Source organism: Petromyzon marinus, unplaced genomic scaffold (assembly GCF_048934315.1).
Source record: "Petromyzon marinus isolate PM22_M1 ecotype Great Lakes invasive population unplaced genomic scaffold, UKy_Petmar_22M1.pri1.0 PM_G_Scaffold_10, whole genome shotgun sequence".
NCBI classification, from domain to species: domain Eukaryota; kingdom Metazoa; phylum Chordata; class Hyperoartia; order Petromyzontiformes; family Petromyzontidae; genus Petromyzon; species Petromyzon marinus.
Window position 1 is genome coordinate 1,889,571 of NW_027422651.1, and position 25,378 is coordinate 1,914,948.

General features: G+C 44.7%; 1 protein-coding gene across 1 annotated transcript in view; it reads right to left on the bottom strand.

Annotated features, from left to right (window-relative positions):
• Positions 1 to 24,389, bottom strand: part of LOC142908625 (E3 ubiquitin-protein ligase COP1-like) — a 50,140-nt gene extending 25,751 nt beyond the window's left edge. The window contains exons 1-5 of the mRNA XM_076059393.1: positions 24,326 to 24,389; positions 15,668 to 15,879; positions 11,559 to 11,618; positions 6,625 to 6,722; positions 6,119 to 6,183 (exon numbers count right to left, since the gene is read on the bottom strand). Coding sequence (XP_075915508.1) covers positions 6,119 to 6,183; positions 6,625 to 6,722; positions 11,559 to 11,618; positions 15,668 to 15,870 — 426 coding nt within the window. The 5' untranslated portion in view covers positions 15,871 to 15,879; positions 24,326 to 24,389. The remainder of the gene's footprint in view (positions 1 to 6,118; positions 6,184 to 6,624; positions 6,723 to 11,558; positions 11,619 to 15,667; positions 15,880 to 24,325) is intronic.
• Between the last annotated feature and the right edge of the window lie 989 nt (positions 24,390 to 25,378).

Consider the following 25,378-nt stretch of genomic DNA (forward strand, 5'->3'; position numbering starts at 1 on the left):
GCCACTACAAACAAATTAATATTACACGCAGCAGACCCTGAGACCCGTGAATACAAACAAATTAATATTACACGCAGCAAACCCTGAGACCCGTGACTACAAACAAATTAATATTACACGCAGCAAACCCTGAGACCCGTGACTACAAACAAATTAATATTACACGCAGCAAACCCTGAGACCCGCCACTACAAACAAATTAATATTACACGCAGCCAACCCTGAGACCCGTGACTACAAACAAATTAATATTACACGCAGCAAACCCTGAGACCCGCCACTACAAACAAATTAATATTACACGCAGCAAACCCTGAGACCCGTGACTACAAACAAATTAATATTACACACAGCAGACCCTGAGGCACGTGCCTACAATCAAATTAATATTACACGCAGCAAACCCTGAGGCACGTGACTACAAACAAATTAATATTACACGCAGCCAACCCTGAGACCCGCCACTACAAACAAATGAATATTACACGCAGCAAACCATGAGACCCGTGACTACAAACAAATGAATATTACACGCAGCCAACCCTGAGACCCGTGACTACAAACAAATTAATATTACACGCAGCCAACCCTGAGACCCGCGTGACTACAAACAAATTAATATTACACGCAGCCAACCCTGAGACCCGCCACTACAAACAAATTAATATTACACGCAGCAGACCCTGAGACCCGTGACTACAAACAAATTAATATTACACGCAGTAGACCCTGAGACCCGCGTGACTACAAACAAATTAATATTACACGCAGCAGACCCTGAGCCGGCGACTACAAACAAATTAATATTACACGCAGCAGACCCTGAGACCCGCCACTACAAACAAATTAATATTACACGCAGCCAACCCTGAGACTCGCGTGACTACAAACAAATAAATATTACACGCAGCAGACCCTGAGGCACGTGACTACAAACAAATTAATATTACACGCAGCAGACCCTGAGGCACGTGACTACAAACAAATTAATATTACACGCAGCAAACCCTGAGGCACGTGACTACAAACAAATTAATATTACACGCAGCAGACCCTGAGACCCGCCACTACAAACAAATGAATATTACACGCAGCAAACCCTGAGACCCGTGACTACAAACAAACGAATATTACACGCAGCAAACCCTGAGACCCGTGACTACAAATAAATTAATATCACACGCAGCCAACCCTGAGACCCGTGACTACAAACAAATAAATATTACACGCAGCCAACCCTGAGACCCGCGTGACCACAAACAAATTAATATTACACGCAGCAGACCCTGAGACCCGCCACTACAAACAAATTAATTTTACACGCAGCAGACCCTGAGACCCGTGACTACAAACAAATTAATATTACACGCAGCAGACCCTGAGACCCACGTGACTACAAACAAATTAATATTACACGCAGCAGACCCTGAGACCCGCCACTACAAACAAATTAATATTACACGCAGCAAACCCTGAGACCCGTGACTACAAACAAATTAATATTACACGCAGTAAACCCTGAGACCCGCCACTACAAACAAATTAATATTACACGCAGCAAACCCTGAGACCCGTGACTACAAACAAATTAATATTACACACAGCAGACCCTGAGGCACGTGCCTACAAACAAATTAATATTACACGCAGCAAACCCTGAGGCACGTGACTACAAACAAATTAATATTACACGCAGCAGACCCTGAGACCCGCCACTACAAACAAATGAATATTACATGCAGCAAACCCTGAGACCCGTGACTACAAATAAATTAATATCACACGCAGCCAACCCTGAGACCCGTGACTACAAACAAATTAATATTACACGCAGCCAACCCTGAGACCCGCGTGACTACAAACAAATTAATATTACACGCAGCCAACCCTGAGACCCGCCACTACAAACAAATTAATATTACACGCAGCAGACCCTGAGACCCTTGACTACAAACAAATTAATATTACACGCAGCAAACCCTGAGACCCGTGACTACAAACAAATTAATATTACACGCAGCAAACCCTGAGACCCGCCACTACAAACAAATGAATATTACATGCAGCAAACCCTGAGACCCGTGACTACAAATAAATTAATATCACACGCAGCCAACCCTGAGACCCGTGACTACAAACAAATTAATATTACACGCAGCCAACCCTGAGACCCGCGTGACTACAAACAAATTAATATTACACGCAGCCAACCCTGAGACCCGCCACTACAAACAAATTAATATTACACGCAGCAGACCCTGAGACCCGTGACTACAAACAAATTAATATTACACGCAGCAAACCCTGAGACCCGTGACTACAAACAAATTAATATTACACGCAGCAAACCCTGAGACCCGCCACTACAAACAAATTAATATTACACGCAGCCAACCCTGAGACCCGTGACTACAAACAAATTAATATTACACGCAGCAAACCCTGAGACCCGCCACTACAACCAAATTAATATTACACGCAGCAAACCCTGAGACCCGTGACTACAAACAAATTAATATTACACGCAGCAGACCCTGAGGCACGTGCCTACAAACAAATTAATATTACACGCAGCAAACCCTGAGGCACGTGACTACAAACAAATTAATATTACACGCAGCAGACCCTGAGACCCGCCACTACAAACAAATGAATATTACATGCAGCAAACCATGAGACCCGTGACTACAAACAAATGAATATTACACGCAGCAAACCCTGAGACCCGTGACTACAAATAAATTAATATCACACGCAGCCAACCCTGAGACCCGTGACTACAAACAAATTAATATTACACGCAGCCAACCCTGAGACCCGCGTGACTACAAACAAATTAATATTACACGCAGCCAACCCTGAGACCCGCCACTACAAACAAATTAATATTACACGCAGCAGACCCTAAGACCCGTGACTACAAACAAATTAATATTACACGCAGCAGACCCTGAGAACGGTGACTACAAACAAATTAATATTACACGCAGCCAACCCTGAGACTCGCGTGACTACAAACAAATGAATATTGCACGCAGCAAACCCTGAGACCCGCGTGACTACAAACAAATTAATATTACACACAGCAAACCCTGAGACCCGCCACTACAAACCAATTAATATTACACACAGCCAACCCTGAAACCCGCCACTACAAACAAATTAATATTACACGTAGCAGACCCTGAGACCCGTGACTACAAACAAATTAATATTACACACAGCCAACCCTGAAACCCGCCACTGCAAACAAATTAATATTACACGCAGCAAACCCTGAGACCCGCCACTACAAACAAATTAATATTACACGCAGCAAACCCTGAGACCCGTGACTACAAACAAATTAATATTACACACAGCAGACCCTGAGGCACGTGACTACAAACAAATTTATATTACACGCAGCAAACCCTGAGGCACGTGACTACAAACAAATTAATATTACACGCAGCAAACCCTGAGACCCGTGACTACAAACAAATTAATATTACACGCAGCAAACCCTGAGACCCGCCACTACAAACAAATGAATATTACACGCAGCAAACCCTGAGACCCGTGACTACAAACAAATGAATATTACACGCAGCAAACCCTGAGACCCGTGACTACAAATAAATTAATATCACACGCAGCCAACCCTGAGACCCGTGCCTACAAACAAATTAATATTACACGCAGCCAACCCTGAGACCCGCGTGACTACAAACAAATTAATATTACACGCAGCCAACCCTGAGACCCGCCACTACAAACAAATTAATATTACACGCAGCAGACCCTGAGACCCGTGACTACAAACAAATTAATATTACACGCAGCAAACCCTGAGACCTGCGTGACTACAAACAAATTAATATTACACGCAACAGACCCTGAGACCCGTGACTACAAACAAATTAATATTACACGCAGCCAACCCTGAGACCCGCGTGACCACAAACAAATTAATATTACACGCAGCAAACCCTGAGACCCGTGACTACAAACAAATTAATATTACACGCAGCAGACCCTGAGACCCGTGACTACAAACAAATTAATATTACACGCAGCCAACCCTGAGACCGGCGTGACCACAAACAAATTAATATTACACGCAGCAGACCCTGAGACCCGTGACTACAAACAAATTAATATTACACACAGCCAACCCTGAGACCCGCGTGATCACAAACAAATTAATATTACACGCAGCAAACCCTGAGACCCGTGACTACAAACAAATTAATATTACACGCAGCAAACCCTAAGACCCGTGACTACAAACAAATTAATATTACACGCAGCAAACCCTGAGACCCGCGTGACTACAAACAAATTAATATTACACGCAGCAGACCCTGAGACCCGTGACTACAAACAAATTAAAATTACACGCAGCAGACCCTGAGACCCGCGTGACTACAAACAAATTAATATTACACGCAGCAAACCCTGTGACCCGTGACTACAAACAAATTAATATTACACGCAGCAGACCCTGAGACCCGCGTGACTACAAACAAATTAATATTACACGCAGCCAACCCTGAGACCCGCGTGACTACAAACAAATTAATATTACACGCAGCCAACCCTGAGACCCGCCACTACAAACAAATTAATATTACACGCAGCAGACCCTGAGACCCGTGACTACAAACAAATGAATATTACACGCAGCCAACCCTGAAACCCGCCACTACAAACAAATTCATATTACACGCAGCAAACCCTGAGACCCGTGACTACAAACAAATTAATATTACACGCAGCAAACCCTGAGACCCGCCACTACAAACAAATTAATATTACACGCAGCAAACTCTGAGACCCGTGACTACAAACAAATTAATATTACACGTAGCAGACCCTGAGACCCGTGACTACAAACAAATTAATATTACACGCAGCAAACCCTGAGACCCGTGACTACAAACAAATTAATATTACACGCAGCAGACCCTGAGACCCGTGACTACAAACAAATTAATATTACACGCAGCCAACCCTGAGACCCGTGTGACTACAAACAAATTAATATTACACGCAGCCAACCCTGAGACCCGCCACTACAAACAAATTAATATTACACGCAGCAGACCCTGAGACCCGTGACTACAAACAAATTAATATTACACGCAGCCAACCCTGAAACTCGCCACTACAAACAAATTCATATTACACGCAGCAAACCCTGAGACCCGTGACTACAAACAAATTAATATTACACGCAGCAAACCCTGAGACCCGTGACTACAAACAAATTAATATTACACGCAGCAGACCCTGAGACCCGTGACTACAAACAAATTAATATTACACGCAGCAGACCCTGAGACCCGCCACTACAAACAAAAAGACTTGTTGGGACCCTCCTGGAAAAAAATGTGTGACTCGGTCAAGCTTTCACGGATAAGCAAGTTGCAATAATAATAATAAAATAACCGTCTAGGACAGGGGTCACCAAACTACGGCCCGCGGGCCGGATTCAGCCCGCGACATCAGTCCATCAGGCCCGCCGACGGTACTTGAATCTGGTTGAAAAAACGTACGGATACAATTTAAATATTATGTTTAGAATACTGGAAGATCTTCACGTGTGCGGAGACCTCCTTACTGCTATGTGCCTTAAATGTACTATATTAAATTGTAAATTATTGCATCTAGATGTTCTTGTTTATTGTAACGTTTGCTTATTTCGCGCCATCCCAAGTGGTAGCTCCGCCTACGCTCTGACGTTACCGTGGTTTCCATGGCAACGTCATGGCAACACGTTACCATGGTTTCCATGGCAACACATTACCATGGTTTCCATGGCAACACACACACAAACACGCATCTTTCCCGCCCCCCAAGTATTGAACGGAATGTTTATGCGGCCCGCGATCGTCATTCTATCAGTTATCCGGCCCGCTGTGAAAAAAGTTTGGTGACCCCTGGTCTAGGACAAAGGGCTGCACTTATTCTGTGAGAGTTCCGATCAGATTAGTTGTCCCAAGGACATCCTGCCCATTGCACAGAATAAAACTTGGGGATAATTTAATTTAAAGTTAATGCAACAAAATGTGCCGGTTATGTTTTTTCCCTGCACATCTCCGGCCAAGGCAAGACGTGCACGTGGGACACTTACCGGTTGTTCCATCTTAATTCTCTTCTCCTTAAGCCGCTGACGCTGCTTCAGGATCAGCTCATTCACTGCGGACAAAACGCGCGTGGAACAAAAAGCCGTTAAATATTCAATGATGCGAGCATCTTTCTTTCGGTAAAGTCACGTTGAAAGGAAACAATAAAATAATAATATATATAACAATAAAAATTCTCACGACGTTTCGACCATAACACAAACGGTTGTCATCAGGTGTGTCATGCAAACCGACACACCTGATGACGGCCGTTTGTGTTATGGTCGAAACGTCGTGAGAATTTTTATTGTTTAATATATATTTTATTATTTTATTGTTTCCCTTCAACGTGACTTTACCGAAAGAGCTAAGAATATGAATAACTGCAGTCACGAAAGCTTTAAATCAAAATTTAATGCGAGCATCGTTAATTGAAGGCGTGTGTTGCATTGTGGTGAAACAAATATATGCAACAAAAATGCAGGTGGAAGGAAGATAAGTGAAAACAACTCACAGAGGAAGTTGGGAAATATGTGGGTTGGATGCTCAATGAGGTATCTGCAATTTGGGCAACGATTCGTCTCCTCCAGACTCCGACGGATGCATTTGCCACTGAAACAGACAAAATGCAACGGCGAGGAAATTGGCAATCATCGTTATTAGCATTTTCGGAAAGTTTACAAATCACCGAATATTGTCGTGCATTCATCAGACGGCGGAGCAAAAAATGGAACGCAATAACAAACTACTTCAGCATCCGCATTGCGTTAGCTCTGACCGGGCGAGACTCTGGCACAAAAGCCAAATTAAAGGGGCTGCAGTGCGTTCTATTCGGCTTGAACAAAAAAAACAAGTTTCCCGGCAATTATCGGACGTGCGAAACGCAAACCGTGCCGCGCCACTCGAAGCCAGCACAACCGCAATTGTTGGCAGGCAACACGGGGAAGGAGCGTGGGAAGCAGTGGTTAGGCAACTATGCGGTGAACCCGGCAGCCCGAGTTGGATTCTAGGCCAAGGCTAACATCAGTGGCACGTCATATCCAAACCGGTCCTGGGGACCTGAGAACTAACTTCAATAAGCACTCTGACCGGAGTGGCAACGTACAGTAAAACAAACCCCCCACGACCGACAACACATGGCGAGGCCTCCATCCAGCAGTGAATTGAAAAGGGCTGTGAATTTGTGAGTTTTAATAGGAGGTGGTTTTCCTGCAAACCCTATCTGCTTTCTCCCAACAAAACTGGAAAAAAATACGTCGGACATTGAGGTCACCGAATACTGGGGCTCTTTTAAAAATGGGAGTTAAAAAAAGCATCTGGCTTCGATGTGTATGGCTTACGTATTCAATTGCCTATGATGTAGCCTGCAAAAATGCCACAGCTGTCAATTCATTAACGTAAAAATTACAATTTTTAAAAGTGGACGTTACTACGATCACGCGAATGCTAAGTGTTTAAAGGTGCCTGCCTGCAAACCAAGCAAAGTTCAATATTAAATAACAATGCGCCGAGGAATCATGATACATCGCTATGCATTCCTCTTGAAATGTAGAGAACTATGCACACATAACTACATTCTGCTTCCACACGTGTATATATTCTAAATGCCCACTGGCTTTCCAGACGCATGTTCAACCAACTATGGACCAGTTTACACGTTTGAGGTCTCATCAGCAGTTAGGGCTTGCAAGGCAAATGTTGCTGGGTTGTCATATGTGGCAAATGCACTCCATCTAAATAATGGGGTCCATTCCAAATAAAATGAGTGCGTGTGTGTGTGTGTGTACTACTGCTCAGCAAGAAGTAAACTTTGAAGTACTTTGAAAAGAAAGCTTATCAGTAAGAGTTAACGGGCACAATTTCACCAAAGGCATTTTAGGACTCAGACTTTTGCTATAAACATAGAAATAAAACACCCAGGGTAGTTCCTTATTAACAGAACGCTTGGCTTCATCTTATAATGCACTGATAACGCTGCATTTTCGTAAACAAACTCACAACGGTGTTCGTTCGCAAGGCTTGATTAATCATTAATTACACTGAAAATTGTGAGCCGCTCTATTTTGCAGTGGACACCAAAGCAACATCACTTTGCACATTTACGACATGTGCACTTAATCTTGTACACACCAGCTGTTGATAGCTTCGGTAAATACATCTTTTGTAGCAGAAATAAATTTCTGTATTTTATGTACCGTGCCAAATCTGACTCGGATGTTTTGTTTTTCCAAACATCTGGCTAGTTTATCAGTTACTCCCGCAATGTGCGGTATTTTAATCGTTTTCATTACTTGGTGCAGTTTCAATAGCAAGAGCATTGAAAAAGATGTATTACCGAAGCTATCCAAAGAAGGTGTGTACAGGATTAACTGCACGTGTGGTAAATGTTATGTTAGGCAAACAGGACGAATGATCAGCACAAGACTAAAAGAACATCAGAGGAATATTAAATTCTCCCAAATGCAACTGTCAGCAGTAGCAGAACACGCCTGCCAATAATATTGAAGTGTTGTGCAAAACGAGCGACTACTGGCCAAGACTAATTAGAGAATCTATCGAAATTGAAAGAAATCAAAATAACTTTAACCGTTGTGATAGCTACCGCCTGAGTGCTGCGTGGAAGCGAATCATCAAATAATACATTAGTTAAATGCATGCCTACAAAGGGCAGCGTACTCCAATAGGGATTACCGTTGGTAATAAACACAATGGACAGGAAGGACTGGTTCAAAGGGCCTGCATAATGCACATGCATCATGTACGTTGCCTCAGTGATCCCCCCTCCCCCATCATTGTGCAAGAGCGCAGAAGCGTGGTCACCACATCTACGCCTCTATATAAGGTAACGAGACAGTAAGACTTCTCCACAAATCTGTCTGTCGCCTGATGAAGCTAGTTGTGATTACTGGCGAAACGTCGTACTCAGATTGTTAATGTTGTGGCTTGGCTATCCAACACACCGGTGAGCTGTACTAGTATACTACATTATACACTACACTATACACTACACTATACACTACACTATACACTACTACACACTACACTATACACTACACTATACACTACACTATACACTACACTACACTACACACTACACTATACACTACACTACACGCTACACTACTACACACTACACTATACACTACACTATACACTACACTATACACTACACTATACACTACTATACACTACACTATACACTACACTATACACTACACTACACACTACACTATACACTACTACACACTACACTATACACTACACTATACACTATACAATACACTACACTATACACTACACTATACACTACACTATACACTACACACTACACTATACACTACACTATACACTACACTATACACTACACTATACACTACACACTACACTATACACTACACTATACACTACACTACACACTACACTATACACTACACTATACACTACACTACTATACACTACACTATACACTACACTACTATACACTACACTATACACTACTATACACTACACTATACACTACACTATACACTACACTACACTATACACTACTACACACTATACTATACACTATACACTACACTATACACTACACTATACACTACACACTACACTATACACTACACTATACACTACACTATACACTACTATACACTACACTATACACTACACACTACACTATACACTACACTACTATACACTACACTATACACTACACTACACACTACACTATACACTACACTATACACTACTATACACTACACTATACACTACACTATACACTACACTACACACTAAACTACCCACTACACTATACACTACACTATACACTACACTATACACTACTATACACTACACTATACACTACTATACACTACACTATACGCTACACTATACACTACACTATACACTACACTATACACTACACTACACACTACACTATACACTACACACTACACTATACACTACACTATACACTACTATACACTACACACTACACTACACTATACACTACACTATACACTACACTATACACTACACACTAGTGCTGTACTAGTGACGAATTGGCCACGTTCTGTTTAGGTGACAACCCTTACTAGTTGGCTGTGTCGGGTGGTGGCGGGTTTTAGCGACACAACATTTATATATTTATACGCGCTCTACCTCAAAAACCTCTATAATGGATCATATTGGTCGTGAAAGCCGACGTGTTAAGCAGAATTTGGTTAAAAAGCTAATTTAATATGAAGAATGTATATAGTGCTGTCACTGGCAATCAGGATTTGACCATTAACCAGCTAGATGGGAGACCAAGGTTAAAACATGGATGGATGCCCAGTTACAAACCCAGGATATCTCAGCAGTGCTGGCTTGGAACTCTGACCCGACCTTAGCAACCTGAGCCCTCCAGCCATTTCTATCCTCGAAACAGTCTTAAGAATACAAATTCAAAGACCGCCGATTAAGCCTTCAAGGGCTGTTGGGGTAAGCGTTGTTAGCAAGGACCTATGAAGGCCGGTACTGTTGTACACGATGGGGTGGGTGGCCCAGGTCTCGGCTCAGATATTCGTCACGGGTGTTAGCCACGAGCGCGAATCGAACTCTGGTCGCCAGGTCCGTAGCACAGTACGCTAACCACTACACTACCGCTAACCACCACACTGCCGCTAACCACCACACTGCCGCTAACCACTACACTGCCGCTAACCACTACACTGCCGCTAACCACTACACCACCGCTAACCACTACGCTACCGCTAACCACTACACTACCGCTAACCACTACACCCCCGCAAACCACTACACTACCGCTAACCACTACGCTGCCGCTAACCACTACACTACCGCTAACCACTACACCACCGCTAACCACTACACTACCGCTAACCACTACGCTGCCGCTAACCACTACACTACCGCTAACCACTACACCACCGCTAACCACTACACTACCGCTAACCACTACGCTACCGCTAACCACTACACTACCGCTAACCACTACACTACCGCTAACCACTACACTACCGCTAACCACCACACTACTGCTAACCACTACACTACCGCTAACCACTACACCACCGCTAACCACTACGCTACCGCTAACCACTACACCACCGCTAACCACTACACCACCGCTAACCACTACACTACCGGTAACCACTACACTACCGCTAACCACTACACTACCGCATCCCACACGGACCATGCACAGCGTACCAAGTATGCATGAGGCGCCTAAATGTAATGTAACATTGCGCGATGCCGTGTCTTTCCTCGCAAGAACAACTATCCAGTGCCACGCGGTGCACCGCACGACATCCTTTATTCATCAACGTGCATGCACGGCCACTGAAGCGATCGTTGCCGCCTGCCGCGTACAATTCAACCTCGAGCGTGCGGCCCCCCCAACAAGTGAACGTAAGCAATTCTCCGCCAAGCAGAAGCACGTACCAGAAGCTGTGGCCACACTTGGTGATGTACGCCTCTTCCATTGTGTCGAAACAGATGGGGCTGAAAATGCAACGGCACAAGCAATCATCAGGTTAGCAACACAAGCAATCAGACTGCAACACAAGCGATCATCAGGTTGCTTGCGTTGCAGTCGAAACGTCGTGAGAATTGTGTCGTTTTATATTTTTATTATTTTATTGTTTCCCTTCTACGTGGCGGTGACGTTACCGAAAGAACCAAGAATATGAATCCCTGCAGTCACGGAAGCTTTAAATCAAAAAACATTCACATTTACGCGATCTAACCCAAAAAAAACCTACAGCATGGATTTGGTCAAACATCCTCATGCAAGATCCTTCTTTTATACGAAAAAAATATTTGATGTTTACACAGCATCATATATACTACGCAGTCTTGTCGCTCACTTAGGCTTTAACAGATGAAGAGCATTACGAACAGACTAAGACAGCTGACGCAGTCGGACAATTAAGGATTCTATAGCTACGATTTGCCAATAAAGTACTCCACACAGAAGATGCTCTAGGGCAGTGGTTCTTCTTAACCCGGGCACCTCCTGGGGGTGCGAGATTACCGTTCTGGGGGTGCGAGGCATGGCCACATTGTTTTTAAAGGTAAATCGTTGAAACGCGTACGTCAGCGCGGGCACGTAATTACAACTACTTTATAATAATAGGGTTTTTTCCCCTTTTTTCTGGCGACAAAATTGAAACCTTTTTTTACGAGGATTCATGTCTACTGCATTAACCACAATACCTGCAGTCAAAATGCAAACATAGTATGTGTCTGAATTAACCACAATACCTGCAGTCAAAATGCAAACATAGTATGTTTATTGTATTGCATTTTGACTGCAGGTATTGTGGTTAATGCAGTAACATGAATCCTTGTTAAAAAGGTTTCAATTTTGTTGTCAGAAAAAAGGGGAAAAACCCCTATTATTATATTTTGTTACTGGCAAAGGAGGTCTAATGATGTAGATGCTCACCCCGAGCCCTCATTACTTTTGACAGTGCATTGTCTTTGAGCTGCAAGCCTCGTGGCGTCATCTGGTCGAACACCAATTGGGTCGAGGCTCAAAAGAAAGCCGTCCCTTGGCGTGGACCAATCAGTTTCAAGGGCAATGCATCATATATTATCATAGTATGTGTTTTGTTTGCATTTTGACTGCAGGTATTGTGGTTAATGCAGTAACATGAATCCTTGTAAAAAGGTTTCAGTTTTGTTGCCAGAAAAAAGGGGAAAAAACCCTATTATTATATTTTGGTACTGCCAAAGGAGGTCTAATGATACAACTACTTTGCTTTATCAAGTCGATGTTTTATTCACGTCATAAAAATACAATTGAGAACCAATTTGGTGCAAGGTTGCAGTTAAGGTTAAGAACGACTTCTCGAGGACAGACAGATAGCTGTGGCAACTTCAGCACATCTTCTTTAGTTCTTTCGGAAAAGTCACCACCACGTAGAATGAGAATAAAATAATAAAACAACACAATAAAATTATCGCGACGTTTCGGCCACAATGCAAGCGGCCGTCTTCAGGTGCTTAAGGTTGTGTGAAATCCCTCCCCGCAGAGGCGGTTAAATTTCGATTTAAAGCTTTCGTGACTGCAAGGATTCATCTTCTTTGGTTCTTTCGGTAAGGTCACCACCACGTAGAATGGCCGAAACGTCGTGAGAATTTTATTGTGTTATTTTATTACTTTATTCTCATTCTACGTGGTGGTGACTTTACCGAAAGAACCAAAGAAGATGAATCCTTGCAGTCACGAAAGCTTTAAATAGAAACTTCAGCACACTGAGACATCAATCAGCTTTAGCTTTTAGGACTAACAGAGCATCCACTAAAGCAATTACACAGCTATGGCAATTATAGTAATGGTGTATTAGAACGTTACCGAGCTCAGATGTCCCCGATAAAATGTTCCTTGGAAACACGAATACTTTGTTGTCGTTATTATAGGACCCAAAAAAAACTGTTAAAAATAATACATTTTTAGTACAACTAAGTCCAGTCTGCCCTGTAAAGCGCCAACAATTATTTTTAAAAACAAAGCAAACGCGGGACAATGGCTAACATAACTTCTGCAAAATTTGTCGAATAATTTCACTGTAGAAGTAGACTGGAGTGACGGAACGAGTCCAATTGCGATGTTAGTACCGTTTGCATAAACATCTAAAACATCCTTGAAACTCAATTAAGCATCCCCGGATAAACGTAAACAATAAACGTCGTTATTGGCATTCACCCACCGAACACAAACACAAACTAAGCGCAATCAATACTGCATTAAACCAATGACGTAAATACTTTTTTTAAGTAAAGTGTCTCACCGATATTCGTACAAGGGTCTTTAAATGACCAAAAGCCATGCCAATGATCAACTGGTGGCCGAGTGCCTCCCCACACTCGCACCCTGCCGCCTGCCCGTCCACGACGATGTCTATACTCTTTGGTTCTTTTGGGTAAAGTCACGTAGGTGAAAATAAAATAACAAAAAATCACGACGTTTCGGCCACAACACAAGCGGCCTTCATCAGGTGAAGGGACGAGACTATCTGGAGGACAGCGCTGGAGTGGGAGAAGCCACGCTTAGATCACGACCTTTAAGCTGTGTGAGAAGAAAAACACCAAGCGAGTTGACAAAGACGACGATATTCTTAGTTCTTTCGGTAAAGTCACGTTGAAGGGAAACAACAAAATAATAAAAAATATATAAAACAATAAAAATTCTCACGACGTTTCGACCATAACACAAACGGTCGTCTTCAGGTGTTGGTTTGCATAAATGTATTTTTAAACGGTGCATTTATTTATTTATAAAAAAACGTTAGCGCCACGCGCAGCGATTTGGCAGTTTATTTAGGACTAGTCCATCTATATTCTGAAAAGAGGAGGGGGGAGACGAATTTTTTTTGGAGATCTTTTTTGTGATCCCTGTAATGTAGGGTAAAGTGATGGTTTTGAAAGGCTCCTCAAGAGGGTCCTTCTTCATGGTTTGAGTGATAGCTTTGCGGATTGTATAGTCTTTGTAAGCCACCTGGCTACCATGAGAGATTCGTTCATGAGGCTATCCACATATACAAGCACAGATACAATTTCAACCGATAAGATGGATTCTATTTTAGCAATCATTGGAAAGTTTTGATAAACCATTTCAGGTCTTAATTGATTGTTCACGCTTACAGTGGCTTTCAGACAGCATACATAAAAAAAAATTCGTCTCCCCCCTCCTCTTTTCAGAATATAGATGGACTAGTCCTAAATAAACTGCCAAATCGCTGCGCGTGGCGCTAACGTTTTTTATAAATAAATAAATGCACCGTTTAAAAATACATTTATGCAAACCAACACACCTGAAGACGACCGTTTGTGTTATGGTCGAAACGTCGTTATAATTTTTATTGTTTTATATATTTTTTATTATTTTGTTGTTTCCCTTCAACTTGACTTTACCGAAAGAACTAAGAATATGAATTACTGCAGTCACGAAAGCTTTAAATCAAAAGGCGACGATGTTTGTTCGATCATCCTCCAGCGCACTGCTGCTGCTGCTACTTCATTTGCGGCTTTGTACAGAAGCCAAGTTCCAGAACCGGTTCGGGGCATCTCTCTCTCTCTCTCGGCACTGAGGTTTAGGCCGTTGCCTGGAATCAAACTCGGGGGGGGGGGGGGAAAAACGGGGTCACGGAGCGCCGTAACCACTCAATCCACGGGTAGCTACTCCCTGTACCTGGGATAGAATCCCGGCGACGGCTTACATCGGTGGCAAGCGATACTTGAACCAGTCCTGCCCAGCCACCCCCCCCCAAGTACTTCCCAAACACGCACTGACCAGCGTGGTGAAGTATGGACAAGCAATTCGCACGGAGCGACACTGCGTATTCTAGATTTAAAGCTTTCGTGACTGCAAGGATCCATACTCTTTGGTTCTATTGGGTAAAGTCACGTAGGTAAACAGAACCAAAGAGTATCGACACCGCGTAATTTGGAGGCCTTCATCCACGAGTAGATTGGGGTTCTGTCGCGTACGCGAATGAACAGTCGACAAACCGCCATGCCGCCCGCGCGCGTCAAACCCAACCCACCACAAGAAGTCTTTGACCTTGTCTTCGTACGAGTTCACGAGGCCGTCACGGATGGCCGCTTGCGCCGGCCGCTTGCGCCGGCCGCCTCGAGGCGAGCCTCTCCCGGCCGCCCCGCTAGATGAGCCCGAGGCTCCGTCCGAAGAGCAGGACGACGAAGAGCCGGACGACGAAGAGCCGGACCCCATCACCGACGCCGTTGACATCGCCGAGGTCTGACAGAGGCGGATGCGAGACGTTAATAACAATGACAGTAAGACATTATTATTTGTTATTGTAATTCAAACGTCGTGAAGGAGAAACGAGGCAAACGTCTCCACCGCCCCCCCCCCCCACCACGCTAGAGGCGACTCGGTAGAGGCCCTGGCGTGGATCCCATCCCACCCCCCCCGCGCCGAGAACAAAATGGACTAATCCGAGCGGGGGGACCACGTGACTGGCGCGTTTTTTGGGTTAGATCGCGTAAATGTAAATGTGTTTCGATTAAAGCTTTCGTGACTGCAGGGATTAATCTTCTTGGTACTTTCGGTAAAGTCACCACGTAGAAGGGAAACAATAAAGTAATAAAAATATAAAACAACAAGAACATTTTCTTGCTGTGGGTTTTACACCTGATGATGATTGTTTGTGTTGCGGTCGAAACGTCGTGAGAATTGTATTGTTTTATATTTTTATCACTTTATTGTTTCCCTTCTACGTGGTGGTGACTTTACCGAAAGAACCAAGAATACGCACCGATACTCTTCGGCTCTTTTCGTAAAGTCACGTGGTAGGTATAAAATAAAATAAATCACGACGTTTCGGGCGCAACACAAGCGTCCGTCATCAGGTGAGAAAGCATTCTCTGAGAAAGCATTCTCACAAGCGTCCGCCATGAGGTGAGAAAGCTTTCTCTGAGAAAGCATTCTCACAAGAGTCTGTCATCAGGTGAGAAAGCATTCTCAGAGAAAGCATTCTCACAAGCGTCCGCGATGAGGTGAGAAAGCTTTCTCTGAGAAAGCATTCTCACAAGCGTCCGCCATGAGGTGAGAAAGCATTCTCACAGAAAGCATTCTCACCTGATGGCGGACGCTTGTGTCGCGCCCGAAACGTCGTCATTTATTTTATTTTGTACCCACTATGTGAAAGAACCAAAGAGTATGGATTCCTGCAGTCACGAAAGCTTCAAATCAAGATTAAATCACACCTATCCAAGACGATTTATCGTTGAACTCTGGGCGCATTCACCAAGTGGTTAAGTCACATTCGCCTATTGCTCTGCCACACAAATTCAATGAGACGAGCCCTTGCCTCCATGACAGTTAACTATATCTGCGCCTCGGTTTTCTCGGGTTTCTCTCGGTTCATATGGGGCTCTCTCTCTCTCTCAGGTTATTGGGCTTTCTACCAAAGGGGTTTTTTTCCCATTCGGGGACTCGCGGATTTGAACCCCTTTCAGGATGACACGGGTGAACTACATTAATACGCAAACGCTGCTTTAGAACGTTCGCCACAGCTACATGAGCTCGCAAGTAAGAGTGTACGGAAAATACAGCCTTTTCTCAATCCTGCCATGAAGTTTTAATCCCGAACGAAAACTAAACCATTTTAATTGTATCCACGATGACGATTGCGGATCTTATATCGCGCGATCTATCGTAGTATCGTCGCAAAGCGGTAATCCCACTTGGAACCCAACACTGGGCCACCAATGACCTCTAGATTGCAGGTCCGGTGTGCTAACCATGACACCATGGCAGGATTCCATATACTGTACTTTAGTATGACATTTTACTACAATTTTTATTTTACCAGGCAAGGCCCACTGAGCTGTATAGCTCTTTTTCAGAAGCGACCTGGCCAAAAAAATTATTGCTCAATGAAGTGGCTTATCATGTGGCGTTGTATAGCAGCCAAATACTCTAAACGCACGTTTCTCTAAATACTCTAAACGCATTCACAGGTGCAGGGGACCATGGTCCTTCCTATCTGCTCATCAGATTTTGTTTTCTTCCAGGGTTAGGAATGCGCGGATTTCTACGCGTGATGTGTTTTTGGCTCCCTCCACTCCCCCCGGGAACATGGGAGTCTGCCGAGTTGAAGCTCAAAGTAAAATACTGTGGAGATGCAAAGATGTTAATTGCTATACACCGCAGGAGGATCACGAGAAATGACGGCGGCTTAGGAGAGGCCTTCATCCAGCAGTGGATTGCATATTACAATTTAGAGCTGGGACGATGAGTCCATGAAGGTGATTAATCGCCAAAAAATTGTAATCGACTACATCTTTTTAAAGTCGATTACTCGGGCCTCAAGTCACCTCTCCGGCAGTGTGCGGCGACTGCGGTCACCACCCAGAACAGAATAACCACGGAACGTGGAACTGAGTGCCCCGATTCACAAACACGGAGAAGGAGGAGGAGGCATCGTTGTCATCACAGCGATGATTCACCACTCCGCTGCTCCCTGACCCAATTACCCGGCTCGACCACCTCGGTATAAAATTATAGTTTGTTGATCTACACCAGGGGTCACCAAACTTTTTTAACACTGGGCCGGATAACTGAAAGAATGACGAGCGTGGGCCGCATAATAAATAAATATTTCTGGAGCGTCGGAACCTTTGTTGACAGCCGGAAAATCTGGGGGCGGGAAAGATGCGTGTTTGTGTGTGTTGCAATGGAAACCATGGTAACGTGTTGCCATGACGTTGCCATGGAAACCACGGCAACGTCAGAGCGTAGGCGGAGCTACCACTTGGGATGGCGCGAAATAAGCAAACGTCACAATAAACAAGAACATCTAGATACAATAATTTACAATTTAAAACAGTACATTTGAGGAACATAGCAGTCAGGAGGTCTCCGCACGCGTAAAGATCTCCCAGTATTCTAAACATAATATTTAAATTGTATCACAACGTCTCGTGTTCCAATACGTTTTATCAACCAGATTCAAGTACCGTCGGCGGGCCTGACGGACTGACGTCGCTGGCTGAATTCGGCCCGCAGGCCGTAGTTTAGTGACCCCTGATCTACACCAACGTCGGCCCTACGAAGGAGAAGAAGCCTCTGGCCCCTTACATTATAGTGGCAACCCCCTCACGGTGCCTCGCCATCGTGAGAGACCCAGCAGGTTCATGACGGAACTGAGCTGAGACTTTTCTCCCCAACCTTCTTCAAGGCCGAATGGTCGGGGAACGGCACACACCAATGACACGAACACGTGCCATGGCCTGATACGTAGCTTATCATGTGTATATTTTATCTTCAGAGCAGTGTTATTGAGTCACGTGTTGAGCGTGTTTGTTGATTGTACGCTGAATCCTCGATCTACCATGCTATTCGGCCAGATATGTATATTTATACACACACTGCTGAAATTACACAACCGTAAGTTTGCTATTGATTTAAACGTAGTTTATTTATGTACTTATTTATTTATCTCTTTGGGAAGTCAGTGGCCAGCTGTTTGGCACAGATAAAGGGATTAAGAGCAGCTTAGCTGGAGGGGGGAGATGCTGCTGCACAAGGCAGGCAGCAGCGCTTCATTCATTAAAAAGCTGCTTTGAGGGCAGATGCAATTCATGCGAAACACCACCACCAACAACACCACCACCAACACCACCACCACCAACACCACCACCAACACCACCACCACCAACACCAACACCACCAACACCGCGCACACCACCACCACCAACACCACCAACACCACCACCACCACCTCCACCACCACCACCACCACCTCCACCAACACCACCACCAACACCACCAACACCACCACCAACACCACCAACACCACCACCACCAACACCACCACCAACACCACCACCAACACCACCACCACCAACACCACCACCAACACCACCACCACCACCAACACCACCAACACCACCACCACCACCACCACCTCCCCACCGCGCACCCTTGCACGTTCAGCTTCTTTCGCACCGTGCGTTGCCAACCGTGCTCCTCGGAGGTGCTGGGAAGGACGACGGGACTACACACACACACATCAGCTCCACGTGGGGCACTAATTGTCGTTTTGCTCAACGTCACTTCTACTTTACATTCGATGCTACGGTTCATTATCAGCACACCGCTCGTATCGAGGGGTAAACTGGTTCGTTTTCCCGACGCGGCAGTCGAAACAACGGAACTGCACGGGCACGTCTTAAACCGCCACGCGCCGCCTCTGCGCACCCGGCATCAGCACAACCGCGGTTAGCGGAGGAGTAGGCCAAAGTTCCCCGCGAGAAGGGATCTCTATAACCCCCCCTCCCTCTACTGGAGACCCTTCCGCCAGCAGTGGCAGGAGCAGGTCGTTGCAGGGAAGCACCTTGACCGTTACATTTTTATTAGAAACTAGCGGTAAGTACCCGGCGTTGCCCCGGGTCAAAACATAGTTTAGAACTACTCTTAAAAACCTTCCAAATACACACACAGATACTAAGGTATTGTGAAAGCCCGGTGGGCCATTTGTCCATGTCACCACCAACAAAATTATAAGAGGCTTGCAAAAGTCCAAAAAGTCATAGAAAGTGTGGGGTAAAGTTGATCTAAAGGTTTCCGAAAATTGTGGATCACCCCCCCCCCCCCAAAAAAATATATATTTACCCCCGCGTAGGTATAGTTAGTTCATAGTTCATTTATTTGGTATAGCCCTGTGAGCCATTCGGCTCTTGAATCGGGTGCAACCGCAACAAACAAAAAATAAGAACAAGAAAACATCTTAAAGTGATTATGTGACTGTGCAAACAGAAAATACAGGAAAAAAATATCAAAATATTCCTGAAATAGCACCGTACACCAACGCTGTGTGCAAAAATCCCAGTGGGATGCAAGTCAAATAACAACAACAACAACCACAAGACAACTAAGATTTAGGCCATCAGTCTAACTCCGTACTACAATAAACAAAAACATGGCCAAAACAAAAAAAACTTTTCGAAATCACCAAAATAAAAGCCATGAATGCAATGTAACAGTGATCATAGGGACTGTGTCCGAATTTTTAACAATAAACTACGTAAATAAATTATAACACCAAAATCTAGAGCCATATTTTAGGCCACTGAATAGCAGTGGCAGCTAGGGTTGTACAACTCCTCTAGAGCAGTTTTGAGTGAAGGTCTCATAGGTAGTGATTCAAGTTGCAGTTTATTGGCAATAGCATTCCAGACCCTGGGGGCATCAATAGCAAAGGCCCTTCCTCTAGGTATCTATACGTACACACCATACATACAACAGAGTAAGTAGTATCTATTGACTCTGTAGTTGTATCTACTGACTGTACAGTAGTATCTACTGAGCCAGTAGTAGCCACTGACTGTGTAGTAGTATTTGCTGATTGTAGCAGTAACTACTGACCGTAGTGGTATTTACTGGGCCTACAGTAGTGTCTACCGACTCTATAGTAGTAACGACTAACTGTATAGTAGTATCTGCTGACTCTATAGTAGTATCCACTGACTATAGTAGTAACTATTAACTCTACAACAGTATCTACTCATCTTCTTTGGTTCTTTCGGTAAAGTCACGTGACTTTACCGAAAGAACCAAAGAAGATGAATCATTGCAGTCACGAAAGCTTTAAATCGAGTATCTACTCACTCTATAGTAGTATCTACTGACTCCAGTAGCTACTCACCGTAGTAGTATGTACTGACTGTAGCAGTATTGGCTGATTGTAGTGGTATATACTGACTGTTTTAGTATCTTCTAACTCTATATAGTAGTATCTACCAACTCGATAGCAGTATCTACTATCACTACAGCAGTGCATACCGACTGAGGTGGTACCTGCTATCACTACAGCAGTGCATACTGACAGTGGTGGTACCTGCTATGATTACAGCAGTGTATACTGCTGTGGTGGTACCTGCTATGATTACAGCAGTGCATATTGTGGTGGTACCTGCTATGATTACAGCAGTACATACTGTGGTGGTGGTACCTGCTATGATGACAGCAGTACATACTGTGGTGGTGGTACCTGCTATGATGACAGAATTACATACCGAGTGTGGTGGTACCTGCTATGATGAGAGCAGTAAATACTGTGTGGTGGTACCTGCTATGATTACAGAATTACATACTGTGGTGGTGGTACCTGCTATGATGACAGCAGTACATACTGTGGTGGTGGTACCTGCTATGATGACAGAAGTACATACTGTGGTGGTGGTACCTGCTATGATGACAGCAGTACATGCTGTGGTGGTGGTACCTGCTATGATGACAGCTGTACATACTGTGGTGGTGGTACCTGCTATGACAGCAGTACATACTGTGGTGGTACCTGCTATGATTACAGCAGTACATACTGTGGTGGTGGTACCTGCTATGATGACAGAAGTACATACTGTGGTGGTGGTACCTGCTATGATGAGAGCAGTACATACTGTGGTGGTACCTGCTATGATGACAACAGTACATACTGTGGTGGTGGTACCTGCTATGACAGCAGTACATACTGTGGTGGTACCTGCTATGATGACAACAGTACATACTGTGGTGGTGGTACCTGCTATGATGACAGAAGTACATACTGTGGTGGTGGTACCTGCTATGATGAGAGCAGTACATACTGTGGTGGTACCTGCTATGATGACAACAGTACATACTGTGGTGGTGGTACCTGCTATTACAGCAGTACATACTGTGGTGGTACCTGCTATGATGACAACAGTACATACTGTGGTGGTGGTGGTGGTACCTGCTATGATGACAGAAGTACATACTGTGGTGGTGGTACCTGCTATGATGACAGCTGTACATACTGTGGTGGTACCTGCTATGAAGACAGCAGTACATACTGTGGTGGTACCTGCAATGATAACAGTACATACTGTGGTGGTACCTGCTATGATTACAGCAGTGCATACTGACTGTGGTGGTACCTGCTATGATGACAGCAGTACATACTGTGGTGGTACCTGCTATGATGACAGCGGTACATACTGTGGTGGTACCTGCTATGATGACATCAGTACATACTGTGGTGGTACCTGCTATGATTACAGAATGACATACTGTGGTGGTGGTACCTGCTATGATGACAGCAGTACATACTGTGTGGTGGTACCTGCTATGATGACAGCAGTTCATACTGTGGTGGTGGTACCTGCTATGATTACAGAATTACATACTGTGGTGGTGGTACCTGCTATGATTACAGAATTACATACTGTGGTGGTGGTACCTGCTATGATTACAGAAGTACATACTGTGGTGGTGGTACCTGCTATGATGACAGAAGTACATACTGTGGTGGTACCTGCTATGATTACAGAATGACATACTGTGGTGGTGGTACCTGCTATGATGACAGCAGTACATACTGTGTGGTGGTACCTGCTATGATGACAGCAGTTCATACTGTGGTGGTGGTACCTGCTATGATTACAGAATTACATACTGTGGTGGTGGTACCTGCTATGATTACAGAATTACATACTGTGGTGGTGGTACCTGCTATGATTACAGAAGTACATACTGTGGTGGTGGTACCTGCTATGATGACAGAAGTACATACTGTGGTGGTGGTACCTGCTATGATTACAGCTGTACACACTGTGGTGGTGGTACCTGCTATGATGAGAGCAGTACATACTGTGGTGGTGGTACCTGCTATGATTACAGAATTACATACTGTGGTGGTGGTACCTGCTATGATTACAGCAGTACATACTGTGGTGGTGGTACCTGCTATAATTACAGCAGTACACACTGTGGTGGCACCTGCTATGATGACAGCAGTACATACTGTGGTGGTACCTGCTATGAAGACAGCAGTACATATTGTGGTGGTACCTGCTATGATTACAGCAGTACATACTGTGGTGGTACCTGCTATGATTACAGCAGTACATACTGTGGTGGTGGTACCTGCTATAATTACAGCAGTACACACTGTGGTGGCACCTGCTATGATGACAGCAGTACATACTGTGGTGGTACCTGCTATGAAGACAGCAGTACATATTGTGGTGGTACCTGCTATGATTACAGCAGTACATACTGTGGTGGTACCTGCTATGAAGACAGCAGTACATACTGTGGTGGTACCTGCTATGATGAGAGCAGTACATACTGTGGTGGTACCTGCTATGATGACAGCAGTACATGCTGACGTGATGTATCTTAAATGTGAAAGGTAAATGTGTGAGTGTGTGTGTCTGTTCTAAATGTTTAAGCATACTTGGCGACATGCAAGCAAGTTTTGTGAACGGGAATAGGCCGATTCTAAAGGAATCTACAACCTTCGATTCCTTTGCGCGATTTAAAGAATCGATTCTTGGCGCGCTCTGGTTTTAATTTTATTCTAAATTAATTCGTTATCTTTTAATTTGTATGTTGTTGTTTTTTAAGTTTTCAGACGTTTTTTTATATATTTCCCCGCTAGTAGCAGTATATATGTATCGACTTTATTGCACAAGGTACTCCCTGGCAGATTTGCCGTGACGAGGCCTAGTCCCCGTGCAAAGCCTCCGTCTCGCCTAGATTCCCCGGCCGGCCGAGGCTGGGGCCTGGGCCGCTACCCCCCCCCCCCCCATGCCGCGCTACAATAATCCTATTTAATCGCTATAATTTTAGAATCTACCGAGCCTATAACAGTAAGTGCACAACATTGGGGTGGAGGGGGAGAGAAGAGGACGTGACACTTTGATGAATTTACCTCAGCGTCGCGTGTAAAAAAAATTGCATTTCGAATGAGCAATGGCGTCCCCCACCTGCGGCTGCGGCGGTGACGGCGTCTGCGCGTTGCCAGGGGCAACAACTCGCGCCTGCGCGTTGCCAGGGGCAACGGCGTTTTCGCGCATGCGCAGCAGCGAGCCGGTAGGTTCAACACAACAACACAACACACCACGTGGAACGGTGCGCCCACGCCGACGAACGGCGCTGTTCACTCGTTGCGACGAAGCAACTCATTCCGGCAGGTTGGCGGCAACTCTGTCACTACTCGATTGATGCTCGCAAACATTGAGGATTGTTACCGCCGCCGCCGCCACCACCACCACGATCCTCATCATCATCATCAGATCGGTGGCGAGACACAAGCAGCCGATACAGACAACTACCCCCCCACCACCACCTCTAACGTTCTATTATAATCGAGCTGTAGTATACATCTATAATTACATAACACAATCTATTTTGGTACCTTTCCTACGAATGGACGCGTTGATTCTCTCCATTAGACGTTCTTGCATAGACAGCATCGCGTTTGATGTCGCATTCCCCGGTGGCTTTCGCAGTCCTGCCGTGCCGCTCGCTGCTCTGCCTGGTTTGCCGATAGGTTTGAGCGTGACATGTCCCCTTGATTGAGAGCGTGGCCGCCCCGAATGTAACCCCATCGTGTGCTAGGAGGCAGGGGGCACCCTGTTGTTGTTGGGATGGGTACAGCGACCGTGCGCCACGTGGTTTAAGTGCTGTAGTTGTTGAGGCTTGCTGTAAGACCGTGCACCACGTGGTTTAAGTGCTGTAGTTGTTGAGCTGTGTTGTAAGACCGTGCACCACGTGGTTTAAGTGCTGTAGTTGTTGAGCTGTGCTGTAAGACCGTGCGACACGTGGTTCAAGTGCTGTAGTTGTTGAGGCTTGCTGTAAGACCGTGTGCCACGTGGTTTAAGTGCTGTAGTTGTTGAGCTGTGCTGTAAGACCGTGCGACACGTGGTTCAAGTGCTGTAGTTGTTGAGGCTTGCTGTAAGACCGTGTGCCACGTGGTTTAAGT